Here is a 24,201-nt window from a genome sequence, read left to right as displayed (position 1 = left end):
CTCATGAGACAGGGTCCAAATACCACCCCCAAGTTTTTTGAGTTCATCAGGTTCTCTTCAGAATGGTCTACAACCCTGAAAAGAAGAACACATAAAGTGTATGAGATTTGCATAATAGACGTCCTTAATGGTAGTTTACTATGACTTGAGAAGGTTGGAGAAAACTCGGGCTATAGAAGACTACAAAACATTTGTCAAGGGTCAAGTTAGGTAGGTCTAGGGAAAGAATCCTTTGTTTCATTATGATACTTACCACACACCAAACTGAGTTTCAGAGTACTATATTAGGAAAAAATGCATGTAAGTAGAAGGAACTACTGAACTCAGTAGCAGAAGGAAGAAAAACACCTCTAAAAATTGCTCCATCATTGTATGTCGGATATACTCCCCATTTCTTATACTGGAAACTGGCACTGTCAATTTCTCTCTCACTTCCCAGTTAGTTTTCTTTTTTAAAAAAATAATTTTTACCTAGACATGGACACAATACCTTTATTTTATTTATTTATTTATTCTTATGCAGTGCAGAGTATCAAACCCAGTGTCTCACATGTGCTAGGCAAGTGTTCTATCACTAGACACACTCCCAGCTGCCCACAGCTAGTTTTCTAGCCTAGATGATTCTCTCTCCTGAACATCTCTCTGTTCTCTTGCCACTATCAATGTTCTGGTTTTACTTCAAACACTCTCAGCTTGTTATTTCTATGACTATCCAAAGAAATCTCTCTCTGCCTGGTTTAGCTATCAGGATGATACTAGATTCATCTATGGGTGAAAAAGCTGTGAGATATATATATAGTGAATGGGGTAGTTTTGCTATTTGTCTTTCAGAGGATTCATCACTGATGTATAGAAATGCATTTGATTTATGGGTATTAATTTTATATCCTGCTACTTTGCCAAATTCATTTATTATTCTAGAAGTTTTCAGGTGGAGTTTTTTTGATCCTCCAAGTATAAAATTATGTCGTTGGCAAAGAATGCTAATTTAAGTTCTTCTTTTCCTATTTGTATTCCCTTGAATTTCTTTCATCTAATTGCTCTGGCTAGAGTGGCAAGCATTATGTTGAACAATTTTTAGATGGAATGCTTCCAATTTTTCTTCATTTAGAATGATGTTAGCCTTAGGTTTAGCATAGAGAGCTTTCACTATGTTGAGGTATATTGCTACTACCCCTACTTTTTCTAATATTTTGAACATGAAAAGGTACTGCATTTTGTCAAATGCTTTCTCTGCATCAATTGGTATAATCATAGGTTTCTTCTCTTTAAGTTTATTGATGTGATGAATTACATTTATTGATTTCTGTATGTTGAACCAACCTTGAAACCCTGGAATACACAACTTGATCATGGTGCATTGTTTTTTTTTATATGTTTTTGTATGTGATTTGCCAGAATTTTATTGAGAATTTTTGCATCTATGTTCATCAGGTAGATATGGATCTGAAATTTTCTTTCCTTGATGTGTCTCTGGCTGGTTTCAGTATCAGGGTGACACTAGCTTCACAGAATGAGTTTGGAAGGGTTTCCTCCTTTTCTATTTCATGGAATAATTTGAAGCCCTTCAAGATATGAATAGTTAAAAAAACTGTGGTATATATACACAATGGACTATTACTCAGAATCACAAGAGAATAAAATAATGGCATTTATAGGTAAAAGGATGGAGTTGGTGGATATCATGAAGTAAGCCAATCCCCCAAAATCAAAGGACAAAATTCTCTCTGATAAATAAATGTTGATACATAATTGGGTCTCTGGGGATGGAGGAACATTGATTGGGCTCAGGAGAGGGAAGGAAGAGGAGGGGTACGGGGTAGGAAAGATGGTGGAATGAGACAAACATCATTACCCTAAGTACATGTATGATGGCACACGTGGTATGACTCTACATCATGTACAGAGAAAAGAAAATTTGTGCTCCATTTGTGTACAATGGATTGAAAAGCATTCTGCTGTCATGTATAACTGATTTGAACTACTAAAATTTTTTTAATTTTTTATTTTATTTATTTCTTTGTATGTGGGGCTGAGGTTCAAACCCAGGGCCTTGCACATGCTCTACTGCTGAGCCACAATTCCAGCCACAAAAAATAAATTAAAAAAAATTTAAAAAGGAGATCTTTATTGTTGTCAGAAAGGTCTAGCAGGCAAATCTGAATATGTGAAATTCCTGATTCCAAGTTCTTTAGTGGGTATAGAAACAACATGGTCAACTAATCTGCCAGGTAGGTAAAATTTTTTATCAAGTCTCTAGGAAGGGTAGCACAGTTCCTGCTACTACTTGCTATATTGTAGCCTAATGAAATCAAATTTTCTAAATGCAAAATGCTTTCTTGTGTCTCCATGTCTGTTTCTCTCTGCCTCGTATGCTCTTCTGCACGTTCAGTTCTTAAAATCAGACACAAGGCCTTTTGCCTTTTCTGCTCTATTCCTACTCCCAAAACTTCCTCTGCATGCCTACAAGCTGTGCACAGCTACTAGAAAAAGGGTGATGGTGAACTGTGGTTATATACAGATCTGTACCCCAATAGGATAAGCCCACAAATAACAGAAACCCTATACTTCCATCCTAGTTTCCCCAGCCAGAGCCTCGCACACAGGAAGCATCTGAGGGAACCATGTTTGCTGCATGAACATGTATTCAATGTCTCCCTCTCCCAACACATAATAAAAACATCCTAAAATCATTTTGAAAATCATAACACAACAATATAATGTACTGAATACTATTGCCCTGTTCAATTAAAAATGGCTAAGATGGTATAAAAATTCTTACCTCCTAAGATGGATGATAAGGTAATGTAGAGTGTTGAAATTGGACGGTGGCAATTTTCTTAGAAGGTCCTTGGTTTTAAGAATAATTTGGTTGATTTCCGTACACATATTTGGAGATGTGTTGTCTTCAGAGTTGTCCCTTTTGGTGTCCTGTTCTTGGTTAATATGTTGGATGACATTTGCAAGCTCCATAAATTCCTGGTACCATTGGAATAAAACCAATGGTTCTGGTAGCTAAAGAAACAAATTATATTAAAAATACCTCTGGGATGAGGTTGTGGCTCAGAGGTAGAGTGCTTGCCTAGCACATGCGGGAACCTGGGTTTGATCCTCAGCACCACATAAAAATTAATAAACAAAATAAAGGTATTGCATCTCGCTACAACCAAAAAATAAATATTTTGAAAAAATCTTCTGCCTGTTTTCTTTTTTAAAGTCAACTATAAGTGAGAATTGCTCAAATAATTTAGCATGTCCCTTTAGGTTAACAAAATTTTCTAAAGTCAATCTGTATTTATTGATATCTCTTTCAGTACTGGAGATTGAACCTAGGACCTCAAGCATGGTATGCAAGCACTCTAGTACTCAGCTTCATCCCTGCCCATAAAATAAAATATCTATGTTTGGTAGAGAAGTGACTTAGAAAGCAAATCAAAATCTTGACTATAAATTATATTTATGTTAATAACAAATTAATAGATAATGAGTGAAATTCTAAACTTTAAATGAAGTTTAAGCTTTAAGCTTCATTATGGGATTTTAAAACTCTTCATCTCTATCCTAAACACATTATATTCACATCTGTCCCCCAAATAGCATAATCTTCAGCTGTTTTACTGGAACAAACATAGAATAGTGAACAAAATCTATAAAATGAATCAGAAACCCATGGATTTTATGAGTAAGGGGTAAAAATATCAAAGTGCTAAAGGGCACAGATTTTACTTGGGCAAGAATGAAGATCAGCACAAGATAATATGACCTACAAAAACATACTGTCAACATCTCATGAAACTTTAAAACAGGCTGATTTGCCATGAATAGATCGAAAGAAGTAGTTCTTACAACAAATATCCACTGCCATAATGAATTTCAATGTTTCTACTGATCTACAATAGAAAATTCAGTGAACAGTTAGCTACCTGATGTCCTATAATATCTGTGGGAAGTTAAGGTGTTGCCTTGTGATCAGTTTCTATCTTCACCACTCTGGGATCTGAGGCAAGTCACATCACCTCTTGGAGCTTTAGGTCAATGAGTCAGATAAAGGCTACTCTCTAACACTATTGCAAGAATTGAGCACACTTTCCCAAATGAAAGTCTTAGACATACAAAATTCCTCAACAGAATGCAAGTTGATTGTATTGGACCCAATTCATCTCCTCTCCCTGACTGACTAAACAAGGTTAAGGATGACACATTATGAGACTTCCAGTCATTCAAAGGTATCAACCTCCATTTCTCAGTTGAGGGGTCTGTAGAATGTGATTAAAGGGTTATCAATGCTTTCCTGGGCTAACATTGTAGATCCAGCAATTTATACTTAATTTCTTTCCCTCCTGCAATTCCACTAAAATACAGTAGGCTCATAAGGACTAGGAAAATAGAGAAAACAAAAAGCAACAATTCACAAGTAGAAGAGCAGATGAATAAGTCCTGATGCAGCATTTCCAAGAGAACTGACCCTTTGTCACTCAACATGATTTTCAGAATCCTAAAGGGATGTGGACAATCACTACCAGATCCTCTGATCTTGGCTTAGGTTGCAGGTGGGCCAGCTGAGAAAGCTTAGCTCTCTATGGACTCCTGTCTCCACTCCATGTACTAGGGCAATCTCCTTTCTAAAACTCTGGAAAATTTTTCTCTGGGCAATGGGATACAGAGGCTCTCTGAATCGAGGCAATGCCAAACATAAGGAACAGAGAAGTAACTGTCTTCAAATGGGGATATGTTGGCTATATGCACACTGAAAGCACAGATCCTACAGTCTTAGTAACCCTGGCTCCCACAGAATTGGTACTGTATCTCTAGGCAAGGAAAAAACCCTTTCCTGGGGGACTGGGGTTGTGGCTCAGTGGTAGTGCACTCATCTGGCATGTGTGAGGCGCTAGGTTTGATCCTCAGCACCACATAAAAATAAATAAATTAATTAAAAGTATTGTGTCCATCAAAATTAACAAAAATGCCATCCCAGGAGGACCACACCAGTGCCAGAACAGGGAACTAGAGACATGTAGTTAGGCATATACCAAACAGTCCACCTAGACCACTTTATACTAAAGTTCAAAGTTTTTAAAAAGCCTTGATGTGTGTTCAAGTGCTTCCAAAGTGATTTCAAGCCCAAACTCATGTAACTAGACACCATGAAAGACAAAAATCAAAATGGGTAGATAAAGAACAAATTGAAGGTGTAAAATGATGCTGTCAATATGCTGGCAACTAGTCAGATATGGTGAAAGAGCACTGGAAATGCAACTGATCTAAATTGAGATGTGCTCTAAATGAAAAATAGATACCATATTTCAAAGAAGAAGAGCTGCAATACAAATAAATAAATAAGCAAAATACCTCATAATTTGAAAAACTAGATATTCAAAATGTTAAATGATATATTAAAATTCGCTTCACTATATTTTTAATTTTTATGTTGCTATAGAAAATTTAATGTTATATATGAGGGTCACATTGTATTTCTACAAAGGTTAGAGGCCAAATAGAGAAAAGAACCCTTAATGAGAAAAATCTATGAATATCCACAATAAAAGAGAATCATATAATCATTTAAAAATGTTATCAAAAGAATAGAAAATCAGACTTCTTGAATATTAAAACATGATCTCACAAATGGAGTAATTTACTTATTCAAGAAGAAAAAGACAAGGAAATGTCTTAGAAAGTTTTTGAAGAAAAAAAGAACAATAAAGAAAAGGTAAGGGAACTGGAGAACAAGTATGCTTGCCAAGCAAGTGCAAGACCCTGAATTGTTAATCCCCATGAGTACAAATAACAAATTTATAAATATTTATATGTGTGTTTGTGTATGTGTACACACACACATCTCCAAACAAGAGCTTCAAGTACAAGGGTGGGAGAATGGCAATAAAAATCAAGAAAAGTTCCAAGAACTAAAGTGCTCACAACTGACGGAGCTCATGGAGTGGCCAGAATACTGGATGGAAATATATCCACATCAAAGTACATCATTATAAAATCTTAGAATAATGAGGGGGGTGATGACATAGTCTATACCAATGAAAAATATGAAACATAAAATATTTTTGCTCTTTGCATTTGATGGTAGGTTTAGAATAAAACTTTAACCTGCTGAAGGTAACATTTTAACACTTCACAGATATCGTGTGAAGAAAATTCGGACAGATCTACTAAATGCCTTCCGTTTTCCAGAGCTTGACACAGTATTGCGATTTTTGCCTTGTTGCCACTCACTCGATAAATTCCCTTGAAGAGAAAAGAAAAACAGAATGCAATATTTTACTTTAGTACAAAGGGCTAAATGCAGACATCTAGACAGAGTTGATGTATCTACTTCAATTTTATTACTATTTAAAAAGTACAAATTGAAGTAAAATAAATTAACATTTTCCAAATAAATGTGAATAAATTTAGTTATTACAAATGGAGAGTGCTGATTTTCTTAAAGTCTCTTTTTCATTAAGACAAATCAAAAAGGCTTTTATGTTTTTAGAGTTTTAAGAGTAAACAACATACTTGTAAACACAAGGCAGTCTTTTCAATTTCTAAAGTACACATTTTGATTATGAAAGGAATGCCATCTGGCTCCTTTTTGGCAACACAGGACAATTCTGCTCCAAATAAGTGCATTTTCCCCGGAAGCTTCCGATGTCCGCAAATGATGGTTAAGTTTGCCATGCATCTTTTATGGCAGACAAGAAGACACTATAAGAAAATGATATTTGAAAACTGATTGACTCACCTTAAAATTATTCACAACTAAGCAAAATACAGGCCGACTAATAACGACAAAAATATGTTAAAAAGTACTATTTGTGGTTTGTGAATTACATTTAACAGGAAAACAAAGAAGAAAACTATAGAAATAAACTGTGGGACTTTATCAAACATGTACTGGCAAGCCAGGTGTGATGGCATATGCCCATGATTCCAACTACTTGAGGGGTTGAAACAGGAATTTCACAAGTTGAAGGCCAGACCAATCTAGCAAGAAGCCATTTCAAAACACAATTTTAAGAAAGGGTAGATGGGCTGGGGATGTGGCTCAAGCGGTAATACTCTTGCCTGGTGTGCGCGGGGCGCTGGGTTCGATCCTCAGCACTACATAAAAATAAAATTTAAAAGAAGATATTGTGTCTACCAAAAACTGAAAAATAAATATTAAAAAAACTCTCTCTCTCCTCTCTCTCTCTCTCCCTCTCTCTCTCCCCCTCTCCTTCTCTCTTTCTCTTCTCTCTCTCTCTAAAAATATGGCATGTGCAAGACCCTGAATTTAGTTCCCAGGAGTACAAACAACAAATTTATATATATTTAAATGTGTGTTTGTGTGTGGACACACACATCTCTAAATAAGTAAAATCATAACAAAAAAGTATATGGCAAAAGAAAAAATTGTGATTCCCAAAAGATCTTACCTCTTCGCATTTAAGACCTCTAAATATGACAATGCGTTCACAGTATCGACATCTTGCTGGAAATCTCCATTTTCTGAACTTATGGGTGGCAGCTGCTTTTGCCATTAATGATTGCTGAAATGTTCCAAAGGAGCTCGGTCCTTACAACAGAAATGTTAGTATGTAAGAAGGGTAAAATGACAAAAACATATACCACATGATATTGTACTTGGAATAATTTTTAGACTTTGAGATTACTTATATATTACAAAAGCTATTATTTTGCATTTCTAACATAAAAAGCATCTCATTTATTGATCTCTTATAAAACACATTTTTATGTACTTATGACAGAGGAATGCATTACAATTCATATTACACATATAGAGCACAATAGTTCACATCTCTAGTCATATACAAAGTATATTCATACCAATTAGTGTCTTCATACATGTATTTGGCATAATGATGACCTTCTCATTCCACCATCATTTCTAACCCCATGTTCTCTCCCTTCCCCTCCCACCCCTCTACTCCAGAGTCCTCCCTTGTTCCCCCTCCCTACCCCACTATGAATCCGCCTCCTTATATCAGAGAGAACATTTGGCATTTGTTTCTTTGGGCTTGCCTAGCTTCACTGAGCATTATCTTCTCCAACACCATCCATTTATCTGAAAATGCCATGATTTTATTCTCTTTTATTGCTGAATATATAGGATTTTGGAAGAACCCTGCATGTTTTTATGCAGAAATTAACAAGTTGATTCTAAAGTTTATACGAAAATGTTAAAGATATAGGAGAGCTCTAACTGTGGGCTTTGGGACCAGAGCCTGGAGTCTCACCTGAACACAGAGTTCTGCTTGGTGTTCACAGCTCTGGTGGATTCTGCGAAAATCCGCTGGATGGAGTCCTGTCACATGCACTGAGATGTTGTGTTTCCTCAAGGCAAGACCTGGAGGAGGAGAAGCCACCTGATAGCTTTCTCTGATTCAGGCACAGAGAGGCTAGAAACAGGATCTCCTCTACTCTGCCACCTTGGATCCCAGTCAACCGATTTCTGACAGAGATGCCAAAGTACTTCCGTGGTCTTTCAATAAACGGTGCTGAAATAACAGATATCCATAATGTGAGGGATGAACCTCATACCTTATTTCAGTCAACCCTAAAATGAACAGGAACCACACACCTAAACATACAACCTAACACTATCCATCCTTGAATTCAAGGTTATAAAGGGCAGCTGCCTATTTTTTATAAATAAAGAATGTTTTAGGAACACAGCCATGTTGATGTATTGTGTATAATTGCTTTTAAGGATTATTAAGTATAATGGTAGTAGAGATAAAAGACTGTACAGGTGTTGATAATTTTTGAAACTGAGGTTGTATACACATAATTCAAATACTCTTGGGCCTACTTTCATGACTGTTTGAAATTTCCCATAATAAAAACTTGTTTTTCTTTTTTTAGTCTACCTTCAGATCTACTCTGGGCTATCTCAAGATCATCCCCGTAAGCTCCATCACTCTCCTTCCCATTTCTCTCCAGCAAGGCTCAACCAATCCTAGAGTCCCCTGAATGTCCTGTGGAAGCCAGCCATTCATTCTAACATGCTAAGCACAGATGTGACATCATGGTGGTACTGAATGAATATTAGAGAAATATATTGTAAGTAAAATTATGGAAGGTTCTGTCTACATACACCCTGAAGTTGAAACTGAACTTACCCTTCCCTAACACTTCTATAAACATGTTAATTAGTTCCTACTTCTTCCTTTCAAAGGAAGACTATGGGACTAGACTGTAGTTCAGTGGTGGAGTGCTTGCCTAGCATGCCTGAAGCCCTGGTTCAATATGTAACACCACAACAAATAAAATAAAAAGGAAGACTGTGACATTTGAAAACTTTCTCAGCAATACATCCTGAAACTTTCTTCAAGAAAAATAAAACTCTTATCAAGGGAGGCATTATTGCTGAATATCTGCTCTATGAGCAAGGTGGCTCATTTCCTTATCACGTAATAATAAAGACAATTAATAAAACACATACCACTTTCCACAGAAAAGACCAGAATGTGCTCCCAACCTTTATCAATCCCCTGGATTCTTTACACACATGAATTATCTTTGTGTGTGTGGCTCATCACCATGATGAAAGTGAGTGGGAAATTAAAAAGAAACAGCAAACCAACTACTCTTCAGAGCTATTGTCTGTGACTTGTTGTCTCAAATCAAGTGGTTCTGGCTTGATTTGAGACACCTGCACATTCTGGCCACCTACAGAGCTTTCTTTCAGATTCCTCAATGGCTCAGAGCACATGGCTGCACTGTCAAAGCAGTGAGATCCTGGTAGACATTAGAGATAACCAGCAATTCTGTGCAGAAAGCCTCCCCACTTCTGTGCTTATTAAAGTTACCTTTCACTTTCAAGCTCACACAAAAATATCACTTCATTCCCTCCATTGAAAATAATCATTCCTTTGGCTCTAGTATTTGTTATTGTATTCTGCCACTCATTAAATGGAAAGGTTCTACAGGGAGTCTGTCTAGCATAAAGTGACACCCTGCTAAATTTTCAGAGTGAATGGTGAATAAATTATGATGGACAAGCATCAGAATTCTTCCAGAATCCCTTCTGGGAATCATCTTTGTTCAATGGTAGTACTAACCCCCTGGGACCAAGAGCAGTTGTAAAGGCCCACATTCCTAGGTCAAGGACTTTTGCAGGTGGGAGGTGAAGGGGATGATAATTGAGAAGTTGTTCTATTTTCGGGAGGTGGAGTGGGCTGGTGTTACCCTACGTTCACTGAATAGTGATTCCTCAACTCAGCTAAACTTCAATATCCTGCCAACTTTTGGGCTGAAACTTTTCTACCTGGGCCCATCGGGCTTTCTTCAAATTCAGTCTGAAAGGTTTTATCAAAATCATGAGACCAGAGCTATAGGTATTGTCAACCTAATGAGGCTTAAGTGTCACTGTTCCTCACTTGCACAGTTCTAACAATAAGTTGGCATTTCTGGCAAACTGCTTAAAGAACTCACTGCAGGGAAAAGGATCTAAATCTCAAAGACACACATGTATAATGTGCTGTGATTTATTTACTCATCCTAAATACTCACCTTCACATCTAATTTTGAATTATTTTTCATGAAGACGGAGACCCCTACACCCAAACTCAATAAGGAGGTGAAGTGAACCCAAAGAAGAAAAGAACAAAACTGATATAGAACAAAAGCTGCCTGCTGTTTAGAAATGGTCTTGGAATTTTCACAAAACACCTAACACTCCTCCCTTCCCCCAAAAGATCCAAAGAACTCAGTGGATGTCAAAGATCCAAATGACTCAGTGTGGAACCCTCTCCTTGGTCTCTAAGGCAGGGACAGTAGTGAAAAAGTGAAATAAACCAGCACCTGTCTGACTCAAAGAAAAGGACAGTCCTGGTCCACTTGGTTTCCACAGAAGGGGGGCGACCTTTGGAACACCAGATTTTTATCACCCACAGGGTCTTGGGGTATCCTGGCCACATACTCACAGGGACATACTCTCCTTGTAGCAGTTGGGATCTCCCAGCTTATCAATTCCAATTTACACCCTAACTTTGTGTGCTAAGGTCATGGTTGAAAAATGGTGAATGGAAACAGAAGGGACAGTAATAAGGAAAGGACAGAGAAGAGGTAGGATAGAGAGGCAACAGAGGGGGCACTCAGAAATAAAGGCAAGGAGAGTGTCCCTGCACCTTTAGACCCCTCTCCCCTCCCCAAAGTAGTCATCAACCAAGGCCTAGATGAGGTGAAGTGGGTAAAGAAAAAGTAAAAAGGGAACAGCACTTGTTAGTTTCTTTACCTAGGTACTCATCAGAATGAAATTTCAGGAAATGTCACAACACTTACAAAAAGATCCCAGTGGGAAAGACGATTGTGAAGACCCGAAAACCAAGAAGGAAAAGTCAAGTTAACCCGTGAGTATCCTGAGTATCACGAGTATCGCTCTGGTCCGCAGCTGCCTCAGTGAAGTCCTCCTGCTCCAACTGCTCACTGATCACCAAGGACCACAGTGTTCCGGTTCCCATAGTGCCCGCTCCTGACGTCTACCGCTCCTGGGCGCCCATCCCAAGGTTCCATCCTTCTGGAAGACCCCGCCCCGCCCGCAGCCGCCTCCCCTCTGGGACCACCGCATGACCCTGTGGCCGCCCTGACCCTGGATGGCAACTGGTCAGCAGCCATCTCTGCAGTCCCCAGCCCAATGCAGCCCCAGAGCGACCACCGCCATCCCACACTCATCCCCGGGCTTCCTCCAGTCTCCAGGACTCAATCTCCCGCCAAATGCATGGCAAGAGAGGGCCAGAGCTCCCTGCCTCCATCCCCACGCATGGCCCTTGGATGCCCTATCAAGCCACCTCCAAGACTACCCTGTCCACATAAGCCCCTCCCCGCCATGCACTGCCAAGTCCCCCAGAGACCAGCCACTGGCCAGAGCTGGGGGGGGGGGGGGGGCGGAACCAGGGCCAGCTTCATTTTATATAAAAAACTTCATTTTATATAAAAGCATATAACATAAAACTTCATTTTATATAAAAGCATATATTGTAATATAAATATTATGTGTATTTTGTCATAACAATTATCAATGGTATATTTGCATATATATTATTATATATTCCTATATATACATTCATCACCAAGTTTAATAAGTGTATTCATGACTCACATTAAAACTTTCCCAAGTTCAAAACATATATATATATATATATATATATATATACACATATATATGTATTTATATGTGTGTGTGTGTATATACATGTATTCTCATACATACTTTCACATGTACCTTTTCAGCCTTGTATTTGAATTTCTTATTTTGATTAATAGGCTATCAGTTGAACTGAAATAGCTTTGAACAACCAAAACATAAAAATTAGGAAGAATTGCAGCAAGCAAAAGCAAACAAACAAAAAACTAGATCAAACAAAAAATCCCAAACATTCTATGTTCTTACATAAAATTCAATGTTGTAATTATGTTAGTTCTTATTAAATGTACTTAGTGAAAAAGACTAATAGTTTTTGGATTTGAAAAATACATAAGAATAAAAGTTGGGAATATATAAGAAAATTCTGAAAAATGAAGAGTAGGGAATTGGTTAGAAAATAAGGTGATAAGATAAAAACTAATAAATATTAAAACAAAAACTACAGTAGTTAAGTGAATGTGTAGGCAGATAACTTCAACAATAATCCCTAAATGTAGGTCCTACTATTAAAAAAAATCAATGACTGAAAAAAGGCATTACCATAAACATTCAACTTGAATTTAGAGTGCAACAATGTTTAAAAAATCTAAGTGATTTTTACCTCATATCAGATATAACTGTTAAAAAACCCATAAGTCCAAAGGAAAATAGAAGGAATGTTTATTAAATTGTGTGTCTGATTAAAATTTGAAGGGAGAGAAGAGATAAGTAAAAATTAAAGATTTGATTAAAGAAAACTTAAAAGCCTTTGTGAGTTAAACAAAAAATTCTCCTAGCCAAAATAACAAAACCAAATATATTAGGAAAACAAATATCAGGAAAAAAGTTGGAGCTGGTGGGGATGTGACTTAAGCGGTAGTGCACTCGCCTAGCATGCATGTGGCCCGAGTTCCATCCTCAGCACCACATACAAACAAAGATGTTGTGTCCGCCGAAAACTAAAAAATAAATATTGAAATTCTCTTTCTCTCTCTCTAAAAACAAAACAAAACAAAACAAAACAAAAAAAAAAGTTGCAGCCAAAATGACAAGATTTCAATACTGCTTTATAATTTTATAATTCAAGACCCATACAAATAGAAAAAACAAAAACAACAAACCACTAAGCAAATTCCTTGAGTTCATTATATCAACACATTGAGGATTTAAATAAGTAAAGTTAGCAAGTTTGATAAGTTAACCTAAAACCATTTGATAGTTACAGGTTTAGATTTTTAGGTTAAGACCTTTTATCTGAAGATAAAGGTATATATCTGCATTAAAAAAATGAAGCAATACTACTTAAGGCAAAAGTTAAATATATCAATTTAGGTTATACATATACACACATATATATTATTCAGTAAAATAATATAAAAGTGACAAAATCTTTATTGGTTACTTCAGTAGAAACTATTTATGTATGTCTATTTGACATGTTGTATTTGCATTTAATAAGTTGAAAGGAAAATAAAAAGTTCATGGTATTGAAGACATACAAGAGGAGTGCATAGTTGCTAATAGATCTATTTATACATCAAGAGTTTAATTTGCTCCAAATTTTGACATGACTAATTAAATTATCAAATGTCTTAAAATTCTTCTTTCTCTGTCCCCACACATCCTATCAAAAAGGTAAGCACCCAAATAAGTAAGTACTTAATAGATGTCAAGTTAATTGGAAAATGATGTAATAAAATCAAAACACAGTCCTTTAGAAAACATTTTATTTTCTTGGCACACAGAGATATAAATGACATTTGCCCACGAGATACAGCAGCATAAGACTGATATCAGAATCGATTACAATTCATATTACAATACTGATACATATGATAAGTTTCATGTTTCCTAAATTACCTTTGAAAAGTTACTAAAATATCACAGCACACTGGTAAAAGTGGCAAGTTTCATTCTCATTTTGAAGGGTTCAGATTGATTTGGATTAATGAAAAACCAAGACACAACCATTGTCAAAATGTAATATAATAACAGCGTATCCAGTGTTGCACAGGAATGAAGCATTCTACATAAATGTTCTTCAGTCAAATGGCATTTATCCTTCTAAAGTCTAAAAGTGTTACTTTAACTACCATGGATGGAATAATGCAGAACATGCCTTCTTCATCTTCTTTGTCTTTTTCCCAATGTGTGTCTGTGTGTGGGGGAGAGAGATGCAGGGGATCTAACCAAGGAGCCTTGCAAATTCTAAGCAAGCACTCTACTAGTGAGCTACATCCCTAGCTCACAACATGCCTTTTTAAACTTTAAAGCAGACCATGCATAATATGATAATATTCTTTCATTAATACTCCTAATTAAGAATGCAATATCCAAAAGATTTACCAAGATGGGTATTTCCCCTACAGTAGATAAACTAGCATATCTATTTTTTAAAACATCAACTTGTTATTTATTTTTTTATTTAGTCACATTTAACGGTCAGCTGTCAGTTCTTGCTTTAGTTACATATGCAGGTTTTCTGTTACCTTTCTTATTTCCTGTATTGTTAGGGTAGAGCAGCATAGCTACATAAACCTTGGATGAACTAATAGTTCCCTCAAGGAAGGTCAGTCTCCCCCGCTCCCAGTACTGGGGATTGAACCCAGTGGTGCTCTATCACTAAGCTACATCTCTAGTCCTTTTCATTTTTTATTTTGAGACAGGGTCTCACTAAGTTGTCTAGGCTGGACTTGAACTTGTGATCCTCCTGCCTCAGACTCCTGAGTTGCTGGGATAACAGGTATGGGTTTCTAGGCCTGGCTAAGGTCATTCCATTTACCTCCAACGTTTAGAGGAGGTTATATATTGAGTAAGGGAGGGATTAAAGAAAAAAGGAAAATCTGGAAATTCTTGTTTATAAATAGTGGTCAGATTACTATCACAAGCTTCCTTGAATTTGTAGGACTTAATCTGCTCTAGGTTAGGTACCAGAAAACTAAGCTAGTGAAAGCAATTTCTAAAGCAGGGTCAGCTTTGCAAAAGGGTGGGTAGGTAATCCTGCAGTAAACTGTATGAGCCTTTCAACATGGACATTTGACATTTGATGCATTTATAGATTTTGGCACTAGAAGTTGTGCCTTGAACGCCTATCTTTATTTTCATTTCTTAGGTTGTTAGGTATATGACCTCTTGAGAAAAGTTCTACTGTATCATTATTTTATATATAAACATACATATCCCTGAATAACATTAAATAGTAATGAAAGGATTTTTACAACTACTTTCTCCCAAACAAAAGTATAATGATATAATTAATTTACTCTTGAGAAAAAAATAGTAAAAAAAAAATTCCATCTAGGAAAAAAGTACTATTCAAAAATGTAAATTCTTATAAATGTTAAAAACCTTTTCACTTTTATGTCATTTTCAAGTTTAAGGTATCTTAAAACAAAATATGATTCAAATTATTTTATTGGATTCAAGATAACTACTGAATTTGTATCTGTACTTTTATTATATTAAGATTGTCAGCCTGGGGATGTGGCTCAGTGGTAGAGTGCTTGCCTAGTATGTATGAGGTCCTGGGTTTGATTCCCCAGTACCAAAAAAAAAAAAAAAAAAATAGATTGTTCTGAATACTGAACTTGTTAATGTAGGCTTTCATTAACAGAAACCAGTATTTATTATGCTCTGTCAATAGACTTTTGCACAGAAACTAGAGATAGCTATCAAGTTTTAAAAATTAATATAACATTCTTTTCTTCTTGAAAGTTCTCATAAATATGTCCAACAATTTCTATTTTGAAAATGTAAATCATCTCATATAACAGGAAACTGGAACTTGAGGCTAATTTTACAAAATTGTTTTTAATGAAATCAATTTCTTAATGCTCTGCTTTTTTCCCAGCCTATGCATCATTAGCACAAGTCAGTTGTCTTTAATAAACTATTGACATTCATAACATTTGAAAACATATTGATACATCAGTGAAAAAATAATATCACAGTTTGAACATCTGTGCTTCATTTATGAACATATATGGTAGAAATGTTGATAATTCTACATTTATGAAGCACTTCTGAAATATATATTGAATAAGGTATTAAGAAGGCAGTCATAGGCCGGGTGCAGTTGTGCACACCTGTAATCCCAGCAGCTCAGGAGGCTGAGGCAGGAGGATTGCAAGTTCAAAGCCAGCTTCAGCAAGAGAGAGGTGCTAAGCAACTCCAGGAAATCCTGTCTCTAAATAAAATACAAAACATAGGGCTGGCTCAGTGGTTGAGTGCCCCTTGAGTTCAATCCCCAGTACCAAAAAAAAAAAAAAAAAGAGAAAGTCATAGTACATGGTGAGAATGTTAATTATCCACAGCCTGTTCAGTAGGTATTGTTCCTGAATATATACCACAATTTAAAGATACTTTTCCATTTTCACTTTTGTAGAAAATTAAGATTATATAAGTTTTCTTTTCCTAACTCTGGATTTCAAGGAATACTTAATGAACTCAAAAGAAAATTCTGTTAGTAATCTTATTTTTCTCTTATTCAAATTGAAAGCTATCTTCATACACTAAAAAGAAAAAGATAAATCAATGCTTTTATAATCTTACCTAATTGGGCATCAATATTATATGAAAGATTTTTTTAAAAACTTGAATTTTTATACATAGGCATTTGCATTATGATCTTGCATTGCATAATGAAGTTGTCTATTTATTAAATATATCTGAACCAACTATAAATCATAAAGTGTTTCAAGAATAACAGCAATTCACCAGGCTTGTGTCTCACAGCTGAAAGGACAATAATGGCCATTCTCATTGGTCAGTTCTGGAAGTCCTTTCCAAGGGGATCTGAAAAATAGAAAGGATTTTTTATGAGCCATAATCTAACACATTTTAACAATATAGTTAATAGTTCATGTTTTTTGCCTTTTAGTACAGAAACAATCACTTGTAACAAAATAAACCAGAATATCCTAAAGATGTCCTTTTTCCTATTCCATCCTTAGGATTTATAACTTTCAAATACAAAGGATCCTTTTATCTATTAGAAATATAGTAAACCCTCACCATTCCAGGCAATATAGGAATATTCTTTGAGGCTTAATTTCATTATTTTAGAATAAATTATAAGACTCAAGTTGTAATTATGTAGATAGTATGTGTGATTTGTGTGTGTGTGTGTGTGTGGTGCTGGGAATTGACTCCATGGCCTCATACACGCTAGGCAGGCACTCTACTTTTGAGGTACATCCCCATGTGTGATCTTGATATAACTGTAAAACTAAATAAAATAATAAACACTAGGAATTGTCACTGAGAAAAACTGACCATTTTCATTTTACTAAATAACAAATTTATATAGTATACACTTATGTTATAATATTTAGTAATTTATATACATTACCTCATTTAATGCTCACCGTCACCCTATGATACATGAGCTAGAATTACTCCTTACTAATACAGACTTAAGAGGCATTAATAAAGCTTAAAAAATGTGTTCTAGAACACAGAATTATTATTGTATCTAATTTATTCTTAGTTTCAAAATACATCCTTAAATATGAAGCAAATTTCAAACAAATAAAAATACAGAAATTTGTAATATTTCTTTTAAAAATTTTTTTTACTTGTAGATAGACAACATCTATTTGTTTTTTTATGTGGTGCTGAGAATTGAACCCAGGGACTCGCATATGCTAAGTGAGCACTTTACAGCTAATCCACAACCCCAGCCCATAATGTTTCTTTCTTAAGTGGGGTTGTGAGAATATATTAATTTCCTTATTTTTCATTGGAACTCAGCTGTGTTACAAATATTCTGTACATAGGAAATATTTCATAATTAAAATAGGAAAATAATTCCATGAGATGAATATGAGTTATTTTTGATAGGTATTATCAAAGAAGCTAGATATTATATTCATTTTTTAATAAAGGTATATGTACATGAACATATACCTTTATTTATTTTTATGTAGTGCTTAGGAATGAACCCAGTGCCTCACATGTGCTAGACAAGCACTCTACCACTGAGCTATGACCCTAGCCTGGTATTATATTCCTTAAAAAAATCTATCAAATAGAAATGTAAAATATAGAAAAATTATTTAAATGTCTCCAAGTATTAAAGTCACTTCAGAGCGAAATGCCAAATCTCTGAAGTTGGATAGTTGGGTAATCTGTAAGTGGTCGAACTATATCCCCCACATTCATGATTAGTTATTAGCAGAGATGATTAGTTAAGATGAGGTTATACTGGGGTAAGGTGGGCCCTAATCTAATATGACTGGCATCCTTATACAGGAGAAATTTGGACACCAACATGCACACAAAAGGAATGTCCAGTGAAGACTGAAGGTTTGCTGTCACAGCCCTAATGCCTTCAGAGAGAGAATGGCCCTGCCCATGCCTTGATTTCAGATTACTGGCTGCAGAAATTGAGACAATATCCTGTTGTTTAACAGCTTCTGTGAAGTCACTCAGTTTGTGGTGCTTTGTTATGGCAGCCCTGGCCATAACAAAGTCCCACTGATATTATGAAACGATACAAGGTTATAAAATTACTAAAATTATAAGATTATAAAACTATGCTGCTCACAATTAAATGTGGACACTAGTACATGGAACGTACCCACACTAGTATAAATAAGTCTCCTTTCCTGAAAAATTCATCCCTAAATTCATTAGGCAGGCAGAACAAAGGGGGTATCTACAATAAGAGAGAGGAGGAAAAAAGAAGGAAAGGATAGTGTTATGGTTTAGATTAGGTGTTCTCCAAAAGCTCATGTGGGAAAATGTAAGATTTAGAGGTGAAATGGTTGGGTTATGACAGCCTTAACGCAAACAGTGAATTAATCTCCTGACAGGGACTAACTGGTAACTGTAGGCAGGGAGGGTGTGCCTGAAGGAGGTTGGTCACTGGGAATGTGACTTTGGGATATATATTTTGTCCTTGAGGAATAGAGCTCTTTCTCTGCTTCCTGCTGTGATGTCTTGAACTGTTTTGCTCCACCACACCCTTTTGCCCTGATATTCAGCCTCACCTCAAACCTTAAGGAATGGAGTTGAGCCCCAAGGAATAGAGCCAGCTGTCTATGGACTAAGACCTCTGAAACAGTGAGCCCGCAAATAAACTTTTCCTTCTCTCTGCTGTTCTTGTCAGGTCTTTTTGGTCACAGCAGTGAGAAAGCTGACTAAGACAGATTACAAGTACTTCAAAGCAAGATGTCAGCGCTCAAGAGGTATAAGGAAGGAGGTGGAGGTCACAACAGGTGTGGGGGTGGTTGAGAGTAACCTGAATTCAAGTGATGTAAGGAAGGCACTTGCCTGTAGAGGTTGCCTAGTGTGGAGTGTAAGACAATATGGGAAGGGCATTTATGTCTCAGGACATCTGTTCAGGGGATGTCAGAGCCAGAGAAGGCACAGATAGTTTGAAAATATAAGGATGGAAAAATATATGTTGGTAACAAATAAAAGAAATCTGGAGTGCTATATTAATATTAAAGAAAGTAGACCTTGGAGCAGAGAAGTATCAGTGAAAAGGAAGGTGATTTCATAAATGTTTATATACTTAATAATAGTGTTTCAAAACACCTGGAGCAAAGACATATACAACAGCACACAGAAACAAGTACAGCAGGAGATTGCAATATTCCTTTGTCAGCAATTCATAGAACAAGGAGATGGAAATCCCTTAAGGAATTTGAACATCAACCAACTTGAACTGACATTTCTAGAACACGCCACCTAAGGATCGCAGAATATATATTCTTTTTTTTTTTTCAAGAGAGAGAGAGAGAATTTTTTTTAATATTTATTTTTTAGTTTTCGGTGGACACAACATCTTTGTATGTGGTGCTGAGGATCGAAGCTGGGCCACATGCATGCCAGGCAAGCGTGCTACCGCTTGAGCCACATCCCAACCCCAGAATATATATTCTTTGGAACTGAAAACAGATGAATTACCTAGACAGAAAATTCTGAATCATAACTACTAATAAGTTTATAAGGATTTGAGTCACACAAAGTATATTCCTTGACTACAATAGACTCAATTTTAAAAACAATAATAGAAATAGCTCTGGAAAATTCATGAACATTTGAAAACTAAATAATAAATTTCTAAATAACCTATGAGTGAAAGATGAAATCAAAGGAGAAAACAGAAAGTACTTCAACAAAACTTAGAATAAAACCACAATTGGACCCAGTTATCCCACTCCTCTGTATATACCCAAAGGATCTGAAAAACAGCATACTACAGTGATATAGACACCTCAATGTTTACAGCAGCTCAATTCACAATAGTGAAGCTATGGAACTAACCCAGGTGCCCTTCAACAGATGAACAGATAAAGAAAATGAGGTATATATACACATGGAATATTACTCACCATAAACAAGAATGAAATTATGGCATTTGTCTGTTAAATGGATTGAGCTACAGACTTACCATGCTAAGTGAAATAAACGAATCCCAAAAAATCAAAGGCCAAATGTTCTCCCTGATAAGCTAACACACAATAAGGGGTGGGAGAATAGAAAGTCATTGGATTAGACAAAGGGGAATGAAGGCAAGGCAAGGAGGGTGGAAATGGGAAAGACAGAAGACATTCCTTTTCTATGTTCATATATGAATACACAACCAGTGTAACTCCACATCATACACAACTACAAGAATGGGAAGCTATAATCCATGTATATATAATATGTCAAAATACATTCTACTGTTAAGTAAAACTAAAAAGAACAAATAAAAAATTTTAAGAAAAGGAAGTACTTCAATACATGAAAATAAGTATACAACATATCAGAATTTGTGGAATATGATAAACTGATACTTAAGGGGAAATGTATATCACTAAACACCTGTATTAGAAAGGACAAGAGGCAACCAGGGTACACATCTGTATCCCAAGCTACTTAGGATGCTATGGTAGGAAAATCACAAGTTTAAAGCCTGCCTGGGCAGGGGATGTAGTTTACAGGTAGAGTGCTTGCCAGACATGTGTGTGGTCCTGAGTTCAGAAATCAGTATTGCAAAGCAAAAACACTAACAAGAAATAAGCAAACAAACAAAATCCCTTGAATTTTTAGAGAATGAGCATACTTAGGTGCTGGAAATAAAAGCCAGAGAAAGAGTAAACAGAGTTAATAGTGTAGTTAAGAGCACAGCCTGGAGGACCTGACTGCCTGGATCTTAGTAAAAGCTAAAGTAGATTACTTGCTGTTTGACTTTGTCCAAGTTACTTCACCTTCTTAACTTTGTTTATAAAATGAAGATAATTAATGATAGCTCATATCTGTCTTATTATCTTGTCTATGTAACATATGTTAATATACCATTCCTTGAAACAATCCAACCTCCAAAGATCCCAGCTCACTCTATACAGATGAGAAAACCAAGCTTTAGAGAAGTTAAACAACTTCTTCATGGTCACACAGTGAGTAAGTGGAAAAGTGGATAACAACAGTAATATGTGGTGGTGGTGGAGATGATGATGATGGTAATAGTAGCAATTTTACATAGTTGTTTGCATTAAATGAGTCATTTTACATACATACATTTAGAATAATGCCTACAACATGGTTAAGTGATCAATGAATAGCATTTGTTGTTATTACCATTAGTTCTACCATGTTAACAAGGGAAACCTAATACTAATAGTACCATAAGGTTTTTCATGAAAAAAGGAAAGCAATAGCCAGCTCAAAGTAGAGAACTAAAAGGAAGTCATGGGGTCTGGAAACTAGGAGAGATCTTGTTGAGTGGCTTTGCCAGAGTGGTGAGGGCGAAAGCCAGATGAAGGTGGTAATGACTAAGTGGGTGGTCAAAATGGAGAAAGAAAAAAGAGGTTACTCCTGAAGCGGACATGGGCTGGTAAGAGAGACAGGACCAGGTTTGAGTTAAAAACTATATGAAGGGATTTTGTTTTAGAATGGGCTGACAGATATCTCTGTAGCTTCAGTAGGAAAGATACAGTGGAATACCAAGAGAAGATAATTAATTACTGAAACAAGGTCTCATAACAGGTCTGAAGTGATGAGATGACAGGTAAAAGTAGAATGACCCCATGCATGCCAGACAGTCTTACTTTTAACAGATAAAAGGGAACAAAGAGAAAATAAATGCAAAACCCCCAGAAACAGTACAGGGCAATGACATTGGGCTTTCTGTGAGTATATTTAAGCTAATGAAAACCAATTTTCATGCAATATTTGCCGTGATAGTTTGAAGTTCCTTATGTTCTTGAAAGAGAGGTGATACAATTTATGCCAATTATGCATAATTAGTCTGAGCAACAAAATGAAGGCATGATCTAGAATTTGAGAAATTAAGATAGACTTGATGAAATTTGTACCATTTTAGAAAAATATGTAACTCTGACACTGTTGATTTGCTAATAATTAGGACAGAGGAGGTGAGAAACTGTTTTTAAAATAATAGTCAAAAGGCCAATTCCAATATTTTAACTATAATTGGAACATTTTTGAAAATTGTTATATATTATCTCAACTAGTTCAAAAGGCCTGATTCAAATATTTTTGTTTTTTGCTAACCACATTCTAAAAATATGAGCTAAATTTTGAAAATCAAAGACTATTCCATATGTACAAATCATACAATATCAAATCCTTAGCTTTAAGTAACTTACTATCTAAAGTAATGAAGGGAAGGTAAAATTTCCACGATGGACTCTGCCATGTTAAAGAAGAAAAGTTTCAAGCTTAATTGTGATACCTAGAGCACAGAGAAATGAATCCCAAGGTAACCTAGCTTACCTAATACCTAATGAACTGAGGACACACCAGTTATAGACATTACATGCCCATGACAACTTACCTCTCAAGATGAACATAATGTCGAGAAAGAACGTTTTTAACCAAAAACATTGTCTTTGCACTACACTCCGGACCCATCAATTTGGAAAAATACAACTTTGCACGAAGAAAATATCCAACAGGCCATAGCCATTCCTGAAAAAAAGATAATTTAAAAGTAAAGGAAAGAAAAAGAACTGTGAATATCTAAAACTATTTGAAAAATAACTGAAAACTCAGAGAAAAATGAAATTCTTACAGGTCCTTGGTGATAATTGAAACCTCTAGCAAGATTGTAGCTGTCATTGTCTAAGGCATTGTCGTATATTCCACAGTAAACCATATCACTGCAAAATGATTGGAACTTAAGTTAAATAAAAGAATCTCAGATATCATAGAAAGCATTGAAAACATTTCAATAGCAATATTAAGAGAAATAATCATGTTATCTTCCAATTCATAGAATAAGCTCAGCATTAAAACATAATTTAACCTTAAATAAGAATATAATGAGTCCAGAGGACTTTAGCGATGTGTTCAGAAATGATTAACAAATACTGACTAATATAAAAAATATTAAATATTCAGGTATCTTGCCTTCCAGGAGTTAGCTTGACACTAACCATTGGTTTAAAGTCAAGTATTTCAAAAGGTCTCTAATATATGAATAATAATTGAAATGGCCATATAATAAATTGAATTACTAAGTATTATAGATAAGGTTTTACTGGTTATAGATTATAAAGGTTGTTTTTGAAACTTCTCCATGAAGTTATTTTAAAATCATATTTGGGGGCTGGGGATGTGGCTCAAGTGGTAGCGCGCTCGCCTGGCATGCGTGCGGCCCGGGTTTGATCCTCAGCACCACATACCAACAAAAGATGTTGTGTCCGCCGAGAACTAAAAAATAAATATTAAAAAAAATCATATTTGGTATATCATCAGACTACAAATAGCAATTCAACATACATTCTGATAGTATGTAGAATTTATAACATATTTATGCAGCAAACAATATTACAGAATTATTGCAACAGATAATACAAGGGCTATGTATACTTGATTTAATTTAAATACAAAGGTTTTTTTAAGTCAGATAGATGTAGCCACAAAAATAAACTTTGTGTTTTAGTTTTGATCAGTGCTACTTAACTACTCTGAAAATATGAGAGTCTCAGAATGTAGTTAAGAAAAAACATATAAAATTTTGCATCTCGTGATGGAAATAAGTACATAGTAAAGTAGGAAAATTCTACCAAGGTGAGGTTCTGTCATCAATTCATACAGAAAGCAAGTTGATAACAACTATC

At 35.7% G+C, this 24,201-nt stretch overlaps 1 protein-coding gene across 1 annotated transcript in view; it reads right to left on the bottom strand.

Annotated features, from left to right (window-relative positions):
• Nucleotides 1-14,788: 14,788 nt before the first annotated feature.
• LOC308656519 (glycogen debranching enzyme-like) overlaps nucleotides 14,789-24,201 on the bottom strand; it is a 67,146-nt gene continuing 57,733 nt past the window's right edge. Inside the window, 4 exon segments of the mRNA XM_081307695.1 lie at nucleotides 14,789-16,833; nucleotides 16,837-16,915; nucleotides 22,914-23,047; nucleotides 23,151-23,238. Coding sequence (XP_081163821.1) covers nucleotides 16,798-16,833; nucleotides 16,837-16,915; nucleotides 22,914-23,047; nucleotides 23,151-23,238 — 337 coding nt within the window. The 3' untranslated portion in view covers nucleotides 14,789-16,797.

The sequence above is a fragment of the Spermophilus citellus genome (genome assembly GCF_964194105.1).
Source record: "Spermophilus citellus genome assembly, chromosome: 9".
NCBI classification, from domain to species: domain Eukaryota; kingdom Metazoa; phylum Chordata; class Mammalia; order Rodentia; family Sciuridae; genus Spermophilus; species Spermophilus citellus.
The sequence above is the reverse complement of the archived record's forward strand: the minus strand, read 5'-3'. Positions and strand labels throughout refer to the sequence as shown.